The sequence below is a fragment of the Pholis gunnellus genome (assembly GCF_910591455.1).
Source record: "Pholis gunnellus genome assembly, chromosome: 20".
Classification (NCBI taxonomy): Eukaryota; Metazoa; Chordata; class Actinopteri; order Perciformes; family Pholidae; genus Pholis; species Pholis gunnellus.
This window is the reverse complement of record NC_136547.1, coordinates 1,148,506-1,169,648: the sequence shown is the minus strand read 5'-3', so window position 1 is coordinate 1,169,648 and position 21,143 is coordinate 1,148,506. Positions and strand designations below refer to the sequence as shown.

General features: G+C 40.4%; 1 protein-coding gene across 1 annotated transcript in view; it reads right to left on the bottom strand.

Moving 5' to 3' along the window:
* Window positions 1-3,907, bottom strand: part of LOC306712018 (collagen alpha-1(XXI) chain-like) — a gene marked incomplete at both ends in the record, with an annotated part of 53,575 nt that extends 49,668 nt beyond the window's left edge. Inside the window, 5 exons of the mRNA XM_079181112.1 lie at window positions 1,236-1,422; window positions 1,708-1,824; window positions 3,133-3,252; window positions 3,525-3,661; window positions 3,829-3,907. Coding sequence (XP_079037238.1) covers window positions 1,236-1,422; window positions 1,708-1,824; window positions 3,133-3,252; window positions 3,525-3,661; window positions 3,829-3,907 — 640 coding nt within the window. The remainder of the gene's footprint in view (window positions 1-1,235; window positions 1,423-1,707; window positions 1,825-3,132; window positions 3,253-3,524; window positions 3,662-3,828) is intronic.
* Window positions 3,908-21,143: the final 17,236 nt, after the last annotated feature.

Sequence of the window (21,143 nt, the reverse complement as noted above, 5' to 3'; positions counted from 1 at the left end):
CTCTTCACCTGAGTGTCCAAGACATACGGCCGCAGATCAGATGATACGATTATCATCGCGATTCGCTCCTCCGCAAATCGCCACCTTAACGTGGTGGAGGAGTTTGAGTGGCTCAGTGATCCTGGGAGCTATGTTATCTGGGGCAGTAGCCCCTGGTAGGGTCTCCCAAGGCAAACAGGTCTCAGGGGAGAGCCCAGACTAAGAGCGGTTCAAAAGAACACTGATGATAAGCAGCCCACGGTCTTCAGCCACCTCGCCCGGACCAGGGAAACCGGGGCACTCTCCCGGAGCCAGACCCAGGAGGGGAGCTCGTCGGCGAGCGCCTGGTGGCCGGGCCTTCGCCCATGGGGCCCAGTCGGGCTCAGCCCGAAGAAACAACATGGAGCAGCCACCCTGTGGACCCACCACCCACAGGGACAAGCATCGGGGTCGGGTGCAATGCAGCCCGGGCGGCGGGTCAGGCCGGAGGCCTGGGCGAGCCGATCGCCGGCAGCATAGACTAGCTCTAGGGACGTGGAATGTCACCTCGCCAGCGGGGAAAGAGCCTGAGCTGGTGCAAGAGGTGGAGCGATACCAGCTAGATATAGTTGGACTCACCTCCACACACAGTACTGGCTCTGGAACCAAGCTCCTGGAGAAGGGTTGGACTTTGTCCTTCTCTGGAATTGCACAAGGTGAGAGGCGCCGGGCGGGAGTGGGGATACTCACGAGCCCCCGGCTGAGCGCCGCTGTGTTGGAGTTCTCCCCGGAGAACGAGAGGGTCTCCTCCATGCGCCTACGGGTTGCGGGGAGCAAGGCTCTAACTGTGGTTTGTGCTTATGCACCAAACAGCAGTTCAGAGTATCCGGCCTTCTTGGAGTCGGTGGGAGGGGTCCTGGAAAGGGCGCCGCCTGCCGACTCCATAGTTCTCCTGGGGGACTTCAACGCTCACGTGGGCAATGACGAAGAAACCTGGCAGGGGGTGATTGGGAGGAACGGCTTGCCCGATCTGAACCCGAGTGGTGTCTCATTATTGGACTTCTGTGCTAGCCATGGTTTGGCCATAACAAACACCATGTTCGAACATAAGGTGGCTCATAAGTATACCTGGTACCAGAACACCTTAGGCCGGAGATCAATGATCGACTTTGTAATCGTATCATCTGTGAGAGTCCTATATTTCTATTTTAAGCCAGGAGAATTGAGAACATGCCTGATACACATGTCAAGAAGATAGATAAACTAAATATCCCAACCTTCACAGAGCTTTTGCTCCATGGAACCTTGAATACGCTCAATGGTAGTGTAATCTTCGGCATACAGGACATAGGCGGATGATGGTCTATTGGCGATGGATACCAGCTCCGAGGTGGTGATCTCACTGCCAACTCCAACAGCAAATACTGTAATGGCCTGAGCTCGTGCCTCCATACTGGCATCCACCTAAAGAAACATAGGCTGTGGTGAAAATGAGCCCCCGATGGTAAAGAGGCATTCCATTTAGACCCTTGACAGAGTGTTTATGTTTGAAAAACAGTATGACAAAAATACAATTAACAATATTACAGCTTTCACCAAAATGCCAAAGTGTTAAGACCCCATGCTGGATAGTATTTTCTTGTTCTTTATTTCACACTTCGATATGACTCTGCCACTATGATTTGGGCCACCCAAATAAACTTGACTTGGTTTCACTCAAGCACTTGAACACAGCAAAGTGACATTTACCACGTCATCCTGAGATTTGCCATCAGTAACCACGACAGCGATGCGATTCTTGACCTGGCTGGCTCTGTGGGAAGAGGCAAAAACGTGGTCCACGGCAAACTTGATGGCCCTGCCGGTCTGCAAGACAGTCAGAGAACAGTGATGGGCTGGTGGAGTGAAGGAAAAACTCTCCACAACCGGCCTGCTCCACTTTATTAGTTTCTTGTTTCTGGGTGTACTGGAACATTTTATACAGTATATAGCTCTGTGTCATTCTTCTGCATGCAAGTGCCCCGATCAAGCAAGAGGAGTCATTAGTGCAGCAACCAGGTCATGTATGGACATAGTGTAAATAATCACATGAATAAAATATCAATAAAAATAAGTAAGAATTATTCAAACTCATTCATTATCATGACATTTTTTTTTATTTGAATAAAAAATGAATTTTATTAAATATCATACGATTTAATTATAGAGATTTTTTTATTTCATAGTGACATTTTTCTCAATTACAAAAAAATATTTATATCTTGATGTGTTTTCAAAGAGCCACTTTTTCTTTCCTTCTGTTATTTTTTCCCCAGTGTCACCACCTTCTCACCATCCAAAAAGCTGCTGATGCTCATAGCCTGCTAGCTAGATTAGCTTTTGGCTATAAAACACAAAATACTTGCTGCAATCCAAACATTAAAGGCATACTGGGTGTTTTCCCATTCTTCCTGCTGATGCCTCACATCTTATGGCCTGTACCCTCGGTTTTTCTCTTTAGCAACTTATAAAAACTTGGTTCTGCTAAAAATTTGGTTCTCTAATGATTTAAATAAGGGCTAGTCATAGGTTCATCCAAGGAAGTGGATTAACCTTAAAAAAAAAAGTATCCACAGACATTTCTTTCCCAAATAAATCTATCACGTGACAGAACCGGAAATTGTAATTCCACCGTTTGGCTACTTTGTCAAATTTGCTTCAAAGCCCAGCGCTCTTCCTAGGAGCCGGTTCTCTCCTTGAAGTGTCATAATGAAAAGTGACGACGTGAAAAATATGTGACATTAGGAACTAACAAGTGGCATAAAAACAGACTTTAGAAAAGGTTGAACTTTGAAATAAAGATTTCTGTTATTATGAAAAATCAGAATGAATGATAAAATGTACTTGTTTTGATCATTTCTTAAATGGTTTCACAGTTAAATGTTGAATTCATATTTTACACATTTTATTCATGTGAACAAACTGACCAAGCTGTGTTTTTTCCTATTTAATTTGTTCCTGAGGTGATTAATTCATCAATTTTTAAATTAGGCTTTAAATTAGGCGCTTGCTCTTAGTGAAGAGCAAGAGCCTTATTTTTGAGCCCTCCAACAGTTCAGAATTGTTATGTATTCTTATAATACCTGCATGCAAATCAGGACAGATAAGAGCTGTAGAGAAAACATGCTGTCCTGCCTGTGTGTTTCCTCCCAGGTAGGTGATGCTCTGTATGGCCTGGATGAGCTTCGCTCCACCCTGGTGTTTCCCCAGAGGAATCTCCAGTCGAGGAGTGTCGCTGTACTGGATCACAGCCACCTACAGCAGACACAAACAAAACTAATGTAGGTGTAGTGCAGATTTACTGAAGCTCTGTGGCCCTTGGAATGGGGCATACTGGTATAATAATGCTATGCTTTTTTCCAATCAAAGCTGGCAACCAAAACAGAAAGACAGTGTTCTTGATTCAACGGGAGAAAATAATCAAATGAGACGGGCCGTAATCAAACTGCAAGTTAATGGAAAATTACCGCTAAATATGAATGGAAATAACAATCTCAGCACAAGGCATTTCATATGGTTTAAATTACCTGTGTGTAGTGGGAGCTGATGTCAAATTGGCTGGTGATGTTGATAAGCCACTGTTTGGCCGTTTCAAAGTCAGAGAAGCCAACACTCCATGAGCCATCAACAATATAGACCAGGTCATTTACAGCTGTGCTACAGCCTACACACACACACACACACACACACACACACACACACACACACACACACACACACACACACACACACACAAAGTAATCAAAGACACATCTTAAAAAGCAAAGACTATCTACATTTCTGACTCAAGAGTTGAGTGTCGAGCACTGTTATAGTTAGAGTGATCCCTACCTGCTCGGACGTTGTCCTCCTCTGCAGCCTCCAGAGGGGCCAGTAGCATTATTGCGCTCCACAATGACCACAGCAACATGACTCCGTGGGAGAGCGGTCAAGTCCAACCTTGCTAAATTAGTGTTAAAAAAACAAGGATAATAATGGCGTCATGACATTTTTTTCTAGCCCCCATCAGTTCAACGTTTCCAACTGACCAAACCCCTTAGTTGATAGATAATGTCTTTAAGTAATGGCCAATATGAAATTAAATCGTTTTAAATAAGGCTTCTAGGGGCCACTACAAACAGGAATCCGTTTAGTTCCTGAGTTTTCTAGTTTCAACAGACTGTTTAGTTTAGTTTCCTTCGTTCCTTTACTATTTAACCCCTAAGCCTATTTTGAGGCCTCTACTCGAAAATGTCATACCCATACTGAAAAGAGCTTTTCTCTCTAACTACAAGGTCTATTTGAATAATTTAAATGGCATAATAACACAACAAAATGTGAGCTTTGTTAAGATGTGTACATATCAGTGTATATGTTACTGGTTAATGCTGAATGAAGATAACACAGCAAAAATTTAACATTTTCAGTCTGAACCTTACAGAGACTGTGATTGGCCGATTTGCGCATGTGACACAGATTTGAATCCGGAAGAGTGTGAGGAGTGTAATGATACGTTCTTTGAGTTGATTGACAGAATTTTAAGCCTATAAAAATACAAAAACATGAGGCTCGCCCCCAAGGGTCAAACCCATTGGCCAAAACTGAAAAGATTACCCCTTCTTCATAGACGCTCGTAGAGTTTTTTCACAGAACAGAGGAGAGAGACCGGCAGCACATGGCTTCAAGGATTAATTTATTTTTTTTGGCGATTTTCATCCAGAAAACCATTTCAAGGTGCGAATCGTTTAAATTCTTTTGCTGTTTGGCTGTGTTAGAAGAATTGTAACTTTTTAATGGTTTGAAGGAGAAGAATTTGGAAGATATTGTTGGATTCAGTGTGGAGTCCTCAAGCTCTTTGATATGCGATTTGTCTGTGAAAGTGCCGTAGGTGGTGGCTGGTATCGGTAACGGAGAACATAGCTCGCCGTCTCCTGGCGAAAAATAGGTGAAATTGTGGTAGTACTTTGTGTGTATATATATGTTTTTGAGTGATTCAAATAGCTTACATGGTCCATTTTATCAGAATTTCTTAGTTACGTTGGTATATGATATATTATAAAAACACTTTGATGCGTTCTCAGAAGTACTTTGTACTACATGTGTACACTCTGTCGCCCCCCCCTCTAGGACCAAATTGGGTCCCGTTAGGGGTTAGAGGAGGGCATTGGAAGAGTAATTTAACACAAAGCTGAACGTGACTGTTTTGTTGACTTGTTGATGTTTCAAATTGGTGCATTCATGTAATCTAAATATGCTCTGTTCAGTTGCCCTGGTAATCAAACTTAACACCTGTAACAGGGATGTCAGTTCACTTACAACATAGAAATAGAATATGAGTAGAACATTGAACTGTTTTCTGTGGTCATTTGACTAGTACGAAATACATTTTTGTACTAGTTTTTTCTCTCCCACATATTAGATTAGATTAGCAAAACTTTATTAATCCCCAGTGGGGAAACTCATTTGCTACCCAAAAACTCATACAGACGACACAGTATACAACAGACAAAGACACATTACAAAGAATAAATAACACCAGACAATGCCAAATAAAACATGATTGACATCAGAAAGATAGAAACCTCACTATATATATATAGATATACAACCGTCACTTCATCTGTAAGGCCAGCACCCCGATCCGACCTGCAAGCCAAGCATATCTGGCAACTACACCGGTCGTCGCCATTTTAGCATTGACGACATATCCAAACTCCTGGCTATCCAAAAAGTTGCAAAGAGCCGGATTGTCGGTGGCGCTGAGACGGTCCCGGGTGACGCAGCAGAGGAGACAGTTAGCTCTGGGAGACCTGAGACGTCACCCACCTGTCACTCAAAGTGGCCACACCCTTCATTCTGCAGAACTTTAAGCCTTAATATGATTTAAGCGGGTGAGCTTTATCAAAATTCAGTTCAAGTTGGCCATTTTAACATGGAGGTCTATGGAGTTTCGCGTTTCGAACCAGCTTCAAGTGGCCATTAGATGAACTGCAGTTTTTGTCACTTGCGTGTTGGCTTCGTTTTTCAGCAGCAGAGGTTACCTCTTGATTAAACCATATCACGTCCAAACAATCACATGCAAGTTCTAAAGCTTGTTTCTGAAATCTTAAGACTTTGTATTCCTTACAACAAATACATACACTTGTGTATTTTTACTGTATTTATTATGTGTGTATGTGTTTCTACAAAATAGCAGGATGAGACGAGTACTATATTGGAAGTCCATATAAAGTCCAATGAATAGACTGTGTTATAATGTTGAGTTGGCACATACTGTATATGACATATGACTACCTTGTGAAATCACCACATCTCTTTTATTCTGTCCACTGTCCCCACTGTCCTTCTCTCCTCCTCCTCCTCTTTCCTGTAAAATGCTTTTGCGAGTTTTCATATTGTGCCATGCGACATATGGTTTAGTAGCCTAGTGTGTTCTGCAGAGCTCTCCCTGTGTTCATTTTGCAGCGCAAACATGGTTCCACAGACCACAAGGCTGGGCCGGAGAAAATAACACCGTGGGCACTATGCTGGGATGGGAAAACAGAAATGTAAGCATGGCAGAGATGGCTGCAGTGTGCTGGCAAAAGCTTTAAAGACAGGGGAGGATCAGTCAGCTGAAGAGAGAACAACCACCACAACCTTTCTTTTACAAAGTCTCCTCCCAGCTCCAGTAACTCTCTCTCGCTCTCGCTCTCGCTCTCTCTCGTTTGGCTTGTTATTATAGAACCATATTACACCAAGATACTTCTACATGTGAATTAAATGTGTTTGCAGTGGTTAACCCCAAAACAATTGGTTATAAAGTAAATGTTGCAATGTGCATATAATAATACAAAAAAACCTGTTCAGTATGGTTTCCTGCTTGTAGAAGGTGCTTTACCAAGTACAATAAATAAATATATAAATGATCCATATATTCCAATATTTTTGCATCACTGCCTACATTTGATGAATTAATCTACAACACTAACTAACTTAGTCATCATAGTGTCTAAATGCACAGTCAACATGGACATGTTCCCTCCAAATAAATTGCATGTGGGCAAGATGGGCTTGAAATAGGCGAACAGTAAGGGCCCCGCAGGGGCTAATTGCAGTCTGTGTGCTCGACATAAGAACCATATGTGTTCAATATGGGATGATTGCATGGGCCTCTACTGTGTTTCATGTGGGGAACGTGACATGTTTTGAAATCGTCCCATTTCCTAGCCATTGATTTAAAGTGGGCCAAATGCTCACTTTATTATGTACTTTGTAAACTGTATTAACCCCAAGTGAGTCTATTCAAGTTGATAAATTAGGCCAGTTTCACCAAGCCATATATGTGATAACTTACTTGTAAAAGGAGTTTTTAAAGTATTTACAGTGACTAAGTTTCCATCCAAATGTATCTCAAGTTTTAACCGAATTTTGAGAATATCAGCAAAATGTATTTTTCCATCCATCCAGTACCGTCATGCGATTATTAGGAGTTGGTTCATTGAGATAAGCAGCCGCCAATTCTGCAGTCTGAAAATCATTATACCGCAGCAGCAGAAGAGGGCACAAAAGAGATGACGTGATTAAAAGAGCACCATTCCAACTTATAACTGTGAAAACAGTGAAAAAAGATGGATGGAGAAGTGACATTTCTGTTTGTTTCACGTATTAATGTGAGGAGGGTAACATCAGATCTTTGTGGGGCAATGAGGTGAAGATTTGAATCCACCTCAGCGAAGCAGAGCTTCAATGGATATTGAAGTCACATGCTTCATGCACATCAACAGTTCCACGCCAAATCTGTTGCCTTTGACTTTTCCACCTCAGCCAAGCGTTGAAACATTTGTGCTAGATTTCAGGACTTTTTTGAAATTTTCTGTTCGATTCCAGACCATTTTCCTCTCAGGTCTTTTTTATGCTCAAGTGTGTGTGAAACAGGTGCATGGAGACGCAGCTTGTGTCTTTGCTCGCCATACAAACTGTTACCATGCAAGCAAACAAATCCCGCTCAAACGTAATTGGTCAATACTAGTCGGACTACAAACAAGACTCAAACGGAAACCAGCAGGCCTCTGCTACCTAAATCTTGTCCCGTTGCTGTTTATAGAAATGAGTATAGACCTAACCAAACCTTAACCACAGCGATGGCAGATCAAGACACTTTCACATGATCGAGATTTCACATAATTGTGATTTGTAAAGACAAGACCTGACAATGGGATGCCAGATCAGAAAACTAATATGGCTTGATTTCAAAGGCAATGACAAAATTATGTATTTTGTTGTTTAGTTGAGAGGAAATTCTTAAACATTGATGAAAACTGATGCCATCATCGCATTGCGCCTTCTTTTTCTGCAGTGGATTGATGGCATCTTGAGAATTATCTCCACCGACTGTCCATCCTGATGTGTACAGCTATATTTGTGTACCAATATTCACATTAGAAATGGCATTAATTCTCTTTTTCTTTTCTAAGAATTTGGTTAAAATGTGCTCTAAATTTGGATGGAAATTTGACTATGATTGCACAAACTTTTCATAGCCAACTGTCTCCAATGGTCAGCCCTACGGCAGCTCCAAGCAAACGCTACATTCAATTCTGTGGATGTCATAAATCAGTCCAGCCAGATCTCTTAAGGTATCTGTGCCAATACAGGTTTCTCTAAGTATCATATGAGATCCAGGAAAACAGTATTTCTGCTCCTGAAAATACATGTGTCACTCATTGATATCCGGTGCTTCCTAGTATACAGGTGTTTGTTTGAGGACAGATCGGTCACAGTGTAACAGAAAACCTAGGAGAACATGGTGGGAAGGACCAGGAGTCAAACCACATGGTTGTGAGGCCACATTGAATAACACTGAGACAACATGCCACAGGGGAATGTTTCAAATGTTTCACGATTTCTAAAAGTGTCCTCGAAAAGATCCTTCCTTGCATCCATCTATACATCCTCTCCTCTGTGCTCTTTCATTTTAAAGCATGCTAGTCATTAAAAAGACACACAGTGGGGATAGGCAGGTAGTGAACCTGAATTCTTCCAAACCTCACTCCACATTTGGCATACCACAAGTGCAGCATACCAACCACATCAACCATCCCCGCTGGCTGCAGCATCACAGAACATTCCTTGTGCACAGATGTTGTTGGGATTGCTCAGCGCCTTTGGTTGGTTCACGAAACAAAGATGACTGCAGAGAGCAACTCAAGCACTGCCATACTGTATATTCCTTACATGATCCACTGTACCTGACTGATGCCTGAGAATATTCTTTGGTCATTGTATTCATTGTATTGCATTGTATTATTATTATTGTATTATTATTATAAGATGTAGGGCCTCACAAGATATATTTTTGTTAATGTGGTGAAACTGAATCAAATACCTTTTCAGAAGACATTTCTTTTTTTACATTTACATTTACATTACATTTTTTTACATTTAGTTTTTGCATGTTGAAGTCTGTTTATTGTAACTCATCATTTTCCAGAGCATGTTGTGTATCTTATTACATTATGCTGTGATTTCACAACTTGTATTCATTTCATTTCGTAATGACATTAAAGGACCCAATGACTGTTTGAAGAGTGAGTAAAATGTATAACACAATCTCAAATGCAATTATTGAAAAATGATTGACTGAGTGCTAAAGTGTGTTTCCATCCACCTTTTTGATGTGTATTTTTAGTTTTCACATATAAAAACCCCCCAGTGTGAACAAAGGTTGGTGTATGGATGGTTCCATCTCGTTCAGCCATCTTCTGCTGCAATTAATGGAAAAGTGTGCCCAGTGTTGCTAAGTCCGACTTTCTGGAGATTCTTTTAAGATTTGCACTATATTTGGATGACTAATGATGTATTTGTTTTGTAGTAAGTTAGGTTTATTTGAATTACTAAAACAGTCCTTTTGACTGAATCAGGGTAGAATGTAGAATGTATGGTCACAAATAGGGCTAGCAAAAACACTGATATGGTCATTTAAAGGCATCCCGTTCTCACTCCTAACGTGACAAATAGCGCAGCTTGGTCAGTGCTCTTCAGTGTCTGACAGCGATGCTCATTTAGCTTGTGTATGCGACCCACCCACAAGCAGCATTGGTGGATGGGTCATACAAACTCAGGACTTTTACCCAGAAGACCGCTGTACATGTCCCCTGCAAAACTAAAAGTCAACTTGATAGTTTGTCACGTCAGCCATTAGTCCAGTGAGTAGTTTGTCACTCTGTAGTCACTTGGTAGTCCTGTGAGTCTTTCAGTCAAGTTAACTTGAACCATGCTCTATTCCTAAACATAACTAAAGGAGATTGTTGCCTAAACCTAATTTCCTGTGAAGACGTACTTTTATTTTGAAAAGACACTATATGCATATATATATGTCGTTAGAGGGGTAGGTAGAGCGACGTAGTTTGAAGCTTAGTGCCACTGAACAAGCTGCATTATTTGACACATTGGTGAGATAATGTGTTGTTAAACGGGACATAACATGCACATTGTCAGGTCGATACTTGTATTTTTGGTTTCAGGGCATGTTTACATGCTTAAATGTTCAAAAAACATTTATATTCACCCTCTGAAGTGCTCCATGTTAAGCCCTCTTCTCAAAAGAGCCCATTCTGCTCTGAGTATAAAAAGAATCTGGTGCACCTTTGCAAAGGTAGTGCTCCTTTTCCCATTTACTTGTCATGTAAAACCTCTGGACAACAGATTACTTTCAAACTTTTCTGATATTCAGCAATGAAATGATCTTTACATGACGAAACTATGCGTCCTAAACCAAAAAAAGCTCCACTGACAATGTTGAACATCTTCTCCATCCTTTCCAACTCATTCAGTAGTTGAACATGGAGTAATTCAAATGGAAGACGAGTTATTTCAGACTACAGACTTAACTAACAGCATAGCTTTAAAATGCCAAAACACACAGAGAGAGACTGTGGCCTCACGCTAAGGCAGACAACCTCGCTCACCCATAATCACATAGGCTGATGTATGCAGTTATACTGTATATTTAGCTTGTCTTCTCTTTGTCCTGATGGCCGGTCACTTGTTGCTAAACCAATGCCCCGTTAACATGAAGTTTAGAAGAGGCTACTAGAAACACTGGTGATACATGCATGCATAGATATCATATATAAAGCTGCAGATTAAGCAGTAAATGAAACAACAACCAAAGTAACACACAACCACCGACAAGAGTATGACCAAAATCCCTTTGATAGTGATTAGGCTGAGATCATGTTTTGTGATGTACATAATGTACAGATACCTAATATCACATTGGTGACACTCATACCCTCCAAAGTCTCTCTTCATAACAGCACATGCAGATAAGAAATGATGACAGGCCTTACCTTTCTCTTTCAGCTCCGAGCAGGAAATGATGAGTGCCACTTTGTGAGGAGAAAGTGAAGAGGGTGAAGTCCTGACTTGGGAGGTGACAGTCCTCCTCTGGTTGGCAGAGGGAGTGGTGGGAGTGTCAAGCTAGCCTTTATAAATCGTGGGTAGGATGTGACACTACCGAGACCACTGCGGACCTAATGTGGATTTACACACACACACACACACACACACACACACACATCCAATGAGTGGACTGACCACAGTGTGAAAATGCATTAGTGTTTCTGTGTGAAAGTGTCTCATTTTCAACATTTTCAATCACTGCTAACATCTGCCATTTATTTAACATTACACACAGGAATAGTAGTCATACGGTCATGTGGAGCAGCACTGTGGTTCAACAGCCAGCATGTTTGTACCGCAGCAGTGCAGGAGTTTAATTAAATTACAGGTTGTAGAAGTTCTGTGGAAGAGATGACAGAGCATCTGTAGGACACGTTGGACCTCTGTGATACTCTATGATTTAGCCTCAACTGATTCAAAAGTATTAAAACTCACTGATTAAATGGTCATGGTTGTAATACATTTAATCTAAATGACAAATCTCTGCATCCTCTCAATTACAGAATTGATTTCTCAGTTGCCTCCATATTATCTTCTGATTGTTTGTATCTTCTGATTTGTGTTGTTGCCTCTGAAGAAAGAAGCAACTATATACAAAAGGGAGTTCATGTATGGAATAAACCTTCCTGAGCTTGGTCATTATCCAGGTAAATTTAAAGAATAATGCTGGCAGCATTCTTAAAAAGTCTTATTGTCAAACAAACCTCATGAAAAGACACAAACCAACAATGAATGTGTCCTACTAACAAGTATTGTATGTGCTTCCAAAGTATGATATATCTTATTCCTCTGTGCCTTAGAGCTCCGTTAATGTTCAAAAGTGATTGTGAAAGAATAAGAAAACATGCACGCTGTCCATCACTTGTACTCGCTGGGGATCATGTTCCTTCATTACTATTCACCTTTGACTCAAAGTAAAGTAGCATGAATGCAAATGGTGCCTCGTGTACTTTAGTACAGCACTTGTAGTTAAAAATATAATTTCATTCAACCACTCTCACTAAATGCTATCATGTAGCTTGTCAGTGTTGGGACAGTGTTCATACAAGGAACCCTGAGCTGCCGTCGCCCCCTGTTGGAGCAGCAGAGGTTGTTCTCAGAGACCCTTATGATCAGGGTTGCTGTTCAGTCGGTGTTAGTTTAAGGCTTGTCTGAGCTCTGTAAATAAAAATAATTTGAAGAAACAGCAAAAGAATACCACTGAAATTTTATTTTCCAATGTGCCTTCACTTCCTCTCCCAGCGGACCACACTAGGCAGGATGAAACAAAGGACTATGATAAGCTCCAGGAGGACGGCGCTGAGATACGGTTCAGTCTGGGATGCAGGTACAGTGTTGTTTTGACCTATTCATGCAGGCAGAAAATGTAATATTTCATCACTTCTAGCAGTTTTGTCACAGAGTTTTTAGTCTACCTCTTTTAGCTATCCATATTTTTATCTATTCTTTATGGTCACATTGCGATTTGGAATATATTTTCCAAAGCGGTCCTGGTCAAGACAGTAGCATAAAAGATTCACACATAAAAGCACAAATAACAGACTCACAAACAAACAGAAAATGACATCAACAAGTTGGCATGTGTCATTCAGTAGCAGGACAAGTACAATCAGTGTTCAAATAGTCCTTAATCCTGTTATTACTATTGTGCATGCTTGTAAATGATCTATTTTCTATTTAGTATCTATTATATTCTTAAGTGTCTCTGAAGCTCGCACCAAGATGAGTTTGCAAATACTTTAGAAGCCTTTTCACCAGAAACGATGCAGTCTCTAGGAATTATGAACTTTTCCGCATGAGAACTACTAAACTACTAATAGATCTGTCAGTCAGTAGAGAACATTAAAATCAGATGTGCAAACAACCTCCATGCTCTTCAAGCCTATATATTATTTTACTATTTATTTCATACAGGCTTAGGGGGTTTTGCTCAGCAAAACCCTTGTCTTTTCTTTTATCCAGCCTCATGTTTTTTGGGAGCAGCTGGAAATGGTGTCAGGACATAGGAGGCAATCAGTAGCCAATTTCACTACCTGACACAACTACACAAAGGAGGCAAAGTTGCATCAAACAGCCACATTTACCCATTTTGCTGTTCTTTTCTTTGTAATCGTCACCTTTCCCACTAGAGGTCAGTGTTGGCCCATGAAAGTCAGCAAAACACCATTTATTTTTTTCTCTTTTATTCAAACTGTGTCAATCATGTACAATCTCACAAGTTGTCAGTAAGAAATGGCAAAATACAGACATTTAAACTATCATTCCAGGGGGCAACCGCAGAGAATAAAAAATATATACAGAAATAAGAGCAGAAAAATAGAAAAAAACGTAAATAAATAATATAAAAAGAAAAATTGGACACTAAGGCACAAACTCTGATTGTATATACATCACCGGCTATGCACAAAACACCATTTCTAGCCTGGTCTCTCTTTTCTCATTCCATTATTTACTTAAAAAAATACAAGAACCTTCACATGAGAAAAAAAAACAGGCAAACATATATTTGCTTCTACTGTCAGAGTTTTATCTGGAACAAAGAAAATATTCTCTGCATTACCTTCAATTTAGTTTCAGGATGAATTTTAAGATTATTGTTTATGAAGTTTCCCCTGATTAGTTAGTTGACATAATGCACACATGTATGCAGTGATGTATAGTAACGAAGTAGAAATACTTCGTTACTGTACTTAAGTCGTTTTTTTGGATATCTGTACTTTACTTTACTATTTATATTTCTGTTGACTTTTACTTTCACTTCACTACATTTTGCAAAGAAAACTGATACTTTGACTCCGATACATTTCCCCTGAAACTTTCGTTACTCGCTACAAAATAAAATCTATCTTTAGAAAAAAAATGAATCATGAGACCAACGTCGGGGACTGTGGTGGAACACAGACTGCAAGCAAGCAGGTTTGGCGAATCAGTGGACCTAGCTTGCAAGTTAAATCATTGGTTAATCACGTTATTACGCAATTGCAAACAACTGCTCTCAAAGCCGCGTTTTTTTAATTCCCAGTGATGCCCAGGATGCTCGCTAGCGAGCGACTACATAAGTAGAATTCCACTCTACGATGACTGATTTCATGATGGAAGCAGAAATGGAAGCACCTGCTGCTCCCGCAACAAACGACGGTCGTGATGAAGACCAACACCGTGGCCATATATTTGCGAGTAATGTTTTCTTATGTTGGAGTGAAAGATTCTTCGTACCGGATGAAGTGCCTCTTATGCTTTCCCGAAGCTACTGAAATATTGGCATTCAAAAACTCCCCATCCAACCACAGGAAACACATTGGGGTAAATTAAGATGAATCCCATGAGCCGCAACGTTAATGTTTAGTTATCATAATTATCACAAACCTGTTAAGATATCTAGCAGTGTTTCCCACAGGATTGGAGTATATCTTTGTCGGGGGAGGAGGGGAGACAGGTGTCTGATCTTCTAATGTAGCTATACATGGTGTATGTTAGGCTAACGTTCGCTAGCTATCGGAAATCAAATGAGACAATTAGTGTAGTAGACAGATCGCTAGCGAGTTAGTGAGCTGAGGAAGTGTTGACAGTTGTGAGATGTTGTTGATTTGAGTCATCATAGCTATAATCACTGCAGCACTAGTTGGCTAACGTTAGCTAACTGAACGTTAGCTAGCCACCACACCATATGATTGACAGGAGCCGAGAGAGCGCCGCATTACGATTTGTAATACTTTAGTATTGATCATGTTTTGATATTTGAGTCTTTTGGTGGATGATCAGATCGAGTTATGATGGTAGCAGTCGACCAAAATAGTTCATAGTAGATGCAAAAGTATACTTATGTACAATATATGATGTTGAACATTGTTGCTCCTGGATGGATCACAGCCAACCCAATTATTTTCAAAAGAATAAACTTCAAAATTCTGACCCTTTGCTTTTTTATTAACAGCATTTACTTGTACTTTTACTTTCAATACTTAAGTACATTTAATATCAGAAAATTACTTTTGATACTTAAGTACAGTAAATATCAGATACTTTAAGACTTTTACTCAAGTAGTATTTTAATAGGCGACTTTCACTTTTACTGGAGTCGTTTTCCAGTAAGGTATCTTTACTTTTACTCAAATATGGCTTTTGGGTACTTTATACACCACTGCATGTATGGCAGACCTCTCCTCAGACTGCCCTCTCACCGTACCAAAAAATAAAGTAAATGTTGCTTTTTGACATATAATATATATATAATCAGTGGCGGGCCGTCAGGGCCTGCAAAGCCTTCTCTGCTGGCCTAAACAGAATCACAAAGTTATAGCTATTTTATAATTTAATAATCTTTCTTAAATACACTACATGTATCATAATTTATAAAAATATTTTTCCCATTATCTTATTTTCTCATTACACAGCTACTATCTTCCTCAATTGCTCTGCTTCCAGTGCAGCTTGTTTTAAGTAGAGCTTTTATCCAATCACCTCACCTCACCTCTGTGTCTCTAGGTAAGAAGAGAGGCCCCGGGCCTGCAGACTCACCAGTGCCTCCATGTGCAGTTTAAGTGAATGGGGACGATATTGTTGATTGGCATAGTATTCAACCAATCAGATCTTTAGTTTGAGATTCTTAGACGGCCAGAGCGGACTGCAGGCCTACAACTACGTCAGCATTAGCAGCAGCGCTTCAGTAAGATTCTGTGCTGTGATTGGTCAGTGGGCGAGCGCGGGACTGTCGTGAAACAAAACTTACAGCAGAGGCTTAGTCGAGTAGTAAGAGTTCATATTGAAAGATATTCATGAAATTATGATATTTTTTGCATTTTGCTTGGTGCAGATTTTGTAATTATTTTTTACCTAGCTTTGTTTTTTAACACTCAATGGCTGAAGGAGGAGAAATGGATTTGTGAGTTGGGATTTAACCGTGGCATTAATCTTTGTCAACAAAGAAAAGAGGATGTGATCAGCATTTGGTAAGTCAACTGGTTCGTTTTTTTTACATCTAATATCTGAATGGCCCTTGAGTGTGTAGCAGAATGTGTGTTACTGCTGTTGTTTTCTCATTAGCCTAGCCTCCCGGAACACTTGTGGAGCCCCAGCTGTTTTTTGTTGTGGTTCTTTTTGTTCCGGTTCAGAGGTCACACAGACCGCTGTCTCCTACGTGAGCGCAGGAAACATTGTATTTCCTACAATTTAAGCTTCTGTATTTTCCAAATGCATTAGTATTATTCAAACGTATTGTTCGGTTTGTAAACCTCGTACCAAACGGTTTAATACAAATACGTAACGTTATATAGTTACAGCCGAAGAAACGAATAATAACCGGAGCTGTGGTGCCATCATGTGGTTATAAGGTGGTATTTCAGCAGTGAAGGTCCAGGGATAAAATGCACGGCCCGCCACTGATATATATATACATATATATTATATGTCTTACTTTACTTTTTCCATTTCAATTGTGAAGCAATGCTAGTTTCATTTTGTGTATGAATGGTGGCTATGTAAATAAATATTATTATAATTATTATTGTCAGAAATCGAATTAAGATTAACTGTAGACACCATTAGGCTCGTTCGACATAAACCATAAATGCACAATGCATGCCGGGTAGATTTGCGTCTGACTTGTTCGTCATGAAAACGTGGGCAACGATAATCTCACGAGAGCGAGGCGGCCGCAGATTTTGGAGCCAGGCGCTGCAGAGTTGCTCTCCACCGACTGCATGACCCCAGGGCATGATGGGAAACATCTGGCTGTCTTCGGATCAAAGAGCTGATTGGCTCTTAGATTGAGAACAAACAACACCTAAATAGAATATCCTAATTTTCTGTGTAATTGCAATACTTAACGCTAGATTGTTGGCTATTAGTCTCATTTTGTGCAATGATGTGGCTGATAATAATAATGTAATACCAATAATTATATATAAGGTTATTTATTTAGCATCTGTAAATAAATATATGTATTGAGAAAGCCTACATCCTACTTGATGTCAACATTTTTTCAGTCAGAGCACTAAATGTGTCCATCGATTAACAATTGTGAAGCATCAGAAAACGTATTAAAAGAAGAGCACAATTGTCACTGATGGAAACTTGCAGTGTTGCTTTTCCTCCGCGTGTAGCCTATTTATGTAGCTGTGATGTTTGAACTGTTTGTTCCGTTTTTTCATTTCTTAAATTTACGGTTGTATGATTTAGAAATGACGCTATCTTCACATATATTTATTTATATAAATGTTTAAATAAATATGACATCCAAGAACTAAAATATGCCCAATCTTATATCCTCAATTATAATAATAACATAGTTAAATGCATAAAAAGACATCCAAACTTAAAGACCACTGTGAAAAGTAGATTTATTGTTTTGGAAAATCCTATTTGTGTGACCTCAACATATTGAAAATACATTTGTTACATTTGTGAGATTAAATATAAAATATAAACATCTCATATGCTCGTTAAGATGATTAGTTCTGTTAAATGTATTAGTTATTTATTGTACTATTACATTAAAGCATAAGAAAAACATTCTTGAACGACATCATCTGGAAAATCAGCAACACACACACAACAGCAATCATTGTGAAGCACAATCTGTTGTTCCCACAGTAGATCTGCTCCATTTCAAGCAGCTGTGGTCTTTTCTCCTCAAGTAATCGGGTACATAAAGGGCCCTGCAGGACCTCGGTTAAACCTGCAACTATGGACAAAGTAACGATTATCATGAGGGATGATAAAGGCACCTGTCGAGTTAAAATGAGCAGGGAAATTGCTGATCGACTGACAACTAGTGAGTAAAAACAAGTATGATACCGCAATAACATTATTTGTGTCTATTTAGATGGCCATCATTACTTTAGCTCTGTTTCCAGATCCCATGTTTGCCATGAAGACCTGGCTCATCTTCATCAAGTTGGTCACCTGACTCCAAACAAATCTTGTGAAGAATGCAACATGCTGTGACAGTTACACTGATATTTGCCACTTCTTTCATGTGCAGACATTTGATCCTCATGAATTTGGATTTCAGGATGCCAAAAGCTCGATGGCCACACGAGCTGCAGTGAGCTTTTGGTTAAAGCGCTGCTGCCTGGCGGTTAGGTGCTCATTATCGCGGTAGGGTTTCATCAGTTGTCTCAACAGAGGATAAGCTGAATCACCGATGATGTACATTCCCTCTGGGACCAGGGCCTGAGGATCCTCTTCCAATAGCCGTGCAACATCGGTGTTGCGAAATGCTCTGGCATCATGCCAACTACCAGGGTGACCTACATTGACATGACAGAAGCTCTGTTTACTGTTGGATGATGGAATATAATTGTTTACTGTTATAATAGTCTATGGGATTGTTGCAATGTGGTTTAACAGCGGGAATGTGACATCCATCGACAGCACAGACTGAAACAGCTGGATTTCCAAATACAAAGTGTAACTGGGACATGTGAAGTGCTTCCCCTGTAGGCCACAAAATGCGATGGGACAGATGTGTAGTGACCAGGGAACAGAAGTGATGGAGAAGTGTTGAAAGTGTAGATTTTGAAATGTTGAATCTGTCTGCCACACCCCTTTATGACTCCTGGTTAGACAGAGTCCACAGACAGGTAGGTTGGTTTGCTGTCTGTTCATGTAGTGGGGTCCCAGTGAGGTCATAAGGTCCTAGTTAGCAAAGAAGAGATTCAAACTGACAAATATCAGTGATTATATTTAGCCTTGAAACGCTGTAGATAAACAGACCTCCACTTGTCCTCTTGAGAGCCTGAAATGACTTCTGAAGTCAGTGGCCCTGTACAGAGGAACAACCTCCTCAACAAGAAGTGGTATTTTTGGAACCAACCTAGGAGAAGAATAATGAAGCTAATTCTTTACAGGATTCTAAAGAACTCTTTAACCATGTAGGGAGCAGTTATTGAATTATGAAAACCATGTTTCACCACAATGCCATCCTTTTTATGAAATAATAAAAATTGTTTTAAATTACATTACTTGATTATTCTACCGTTTTTAGTTTTTAAATTGCCTAAAACTGGAGAATCATCAAACATGAGGATACAATGCTAAATTGACTGTAACGATATGTTCTGGTTCATTTTATAAGGTAAGGAGCTAAAAAGGATCGACTCGTACACATTTTTTGGAATGTGGTTTGATGCTAGGCTCACCTGGAATGTACATATCGATAAAATGGTAAATACATGTAAAAAGGTTTTAATTGTAGGAGCTGACAGGTCTGTTTTTAAAGTTATATACAGTGGGTACGGAAAGTGTTCAGACCCCTTTAAAATGTTCACTCTTTGTTTCATTACAGCCATTTGCTAAAATCAAAAAAAGTTCATTTTATTTCTCATTAATGTACACTCAGCACCCCATCTTGACAGAAAAAAACAGAAATGTAGAAATTTTTGCAAATTTATTAAAAACGAAAAACTGAAATATCACATGGTCATAAGTATTCAGACCCTTTGCTCAGTATTGAGTAGAAGCACCCTTTTGAGCTAGTACAGCCATGAGTCTTCTTGGGAATGATGCAACAAGTTTTTCACACCTGGATTTGGGGATCCTCTGCCATTCTTCCTTGCAGATCCTCTCCAGTTCCGTCAGCTTGGATGGTGAATGTTGGTGGACAGCCATTTTCAGGTCTCTCCAGAGATGCTCAATTGGGTTTAGGTCAGGGCTCTGGCTGGGCCAGTCAAGAATGGTCACAGAGTTGTTCCGAAGCCACTCCTTTGTTATTTTAGCTGTGTGCTTAGGGTCATTGTCTTGTTGGAAGGTGAACCTTCGGCCCAGTCTGAGGTCCAGAGCACTCTGGAAGAGGTTTTCTTCCAGGATATCTCTGTACTTGGCCGCATTCATCTTTCCTTCAATTGCAACCAGTCGTCCTGTCTCTGCAGCTGAAAAACACCCCCATAGCATGATGCTGCCACCACCATGTTTCACTGTTGGGATTGTATTGGGCAGGTGATGAGCAGTGCCTGGTTTTCTCCACACATACCGCTTAGAATTAACGCCAAAAAGTTCAATCTTGGTCTCATCAGACCAGAGAATCTTATTTCTCATAGTCTGGGAGTCCTTCATGTGTTTTTTGGCAAACTCTATGCGGGCTTTCATATGTCTTGCACTGAGGAGAGGCTTCCGTCGGGCCACTCTGCCATAAAGCCCTGACTGGTGGAGGGCTGCAGTGATAGTTGACTTTGTGGAACTTTCTCCCATCTTCCTACTGCATCTCTGGAGCTCAGCCACAGTGATCTTTGGGTTCTTCTTTACCGCTCTCACCAAGGCTCTTCTCCCACGATTGCTCAGTTTGGCTGGACGGCCAGGTCTAGGAAGAGTTCTGGTCGTCCCAAACTTCTTCCATTTAAGGATTATGGAGGCCACTGTGCTCTTAGGAACCTTGAGTGCTGCAGAAATTCTTTTGTAACCTTGGCCAGATCTGTGCCTTGCCACAATTCTGTCTCTGAGCTCCTTGGTCAGTTCCTTCGACCTCATGATTCTCATTTGCTCTGACATGCACTGTGAGCTGTAAGGTCTTATATAGACAGGTGTGTGCCTTTCCTAATCAAGTCCAATCAGTTTAATTAAACACAGCTGGACTCCAATGAAGGAGTAGAACCATCTCAAGGAGGATCAGAAGAAATGGACAGCATGTGAGTTAAATATGAGTGTCACAGCAAAGGGTCTGAATACTTATGACCATGTGATATTTCAGTTTTTCTTTTTAATAAATTTGCAAAAATTTCTACATT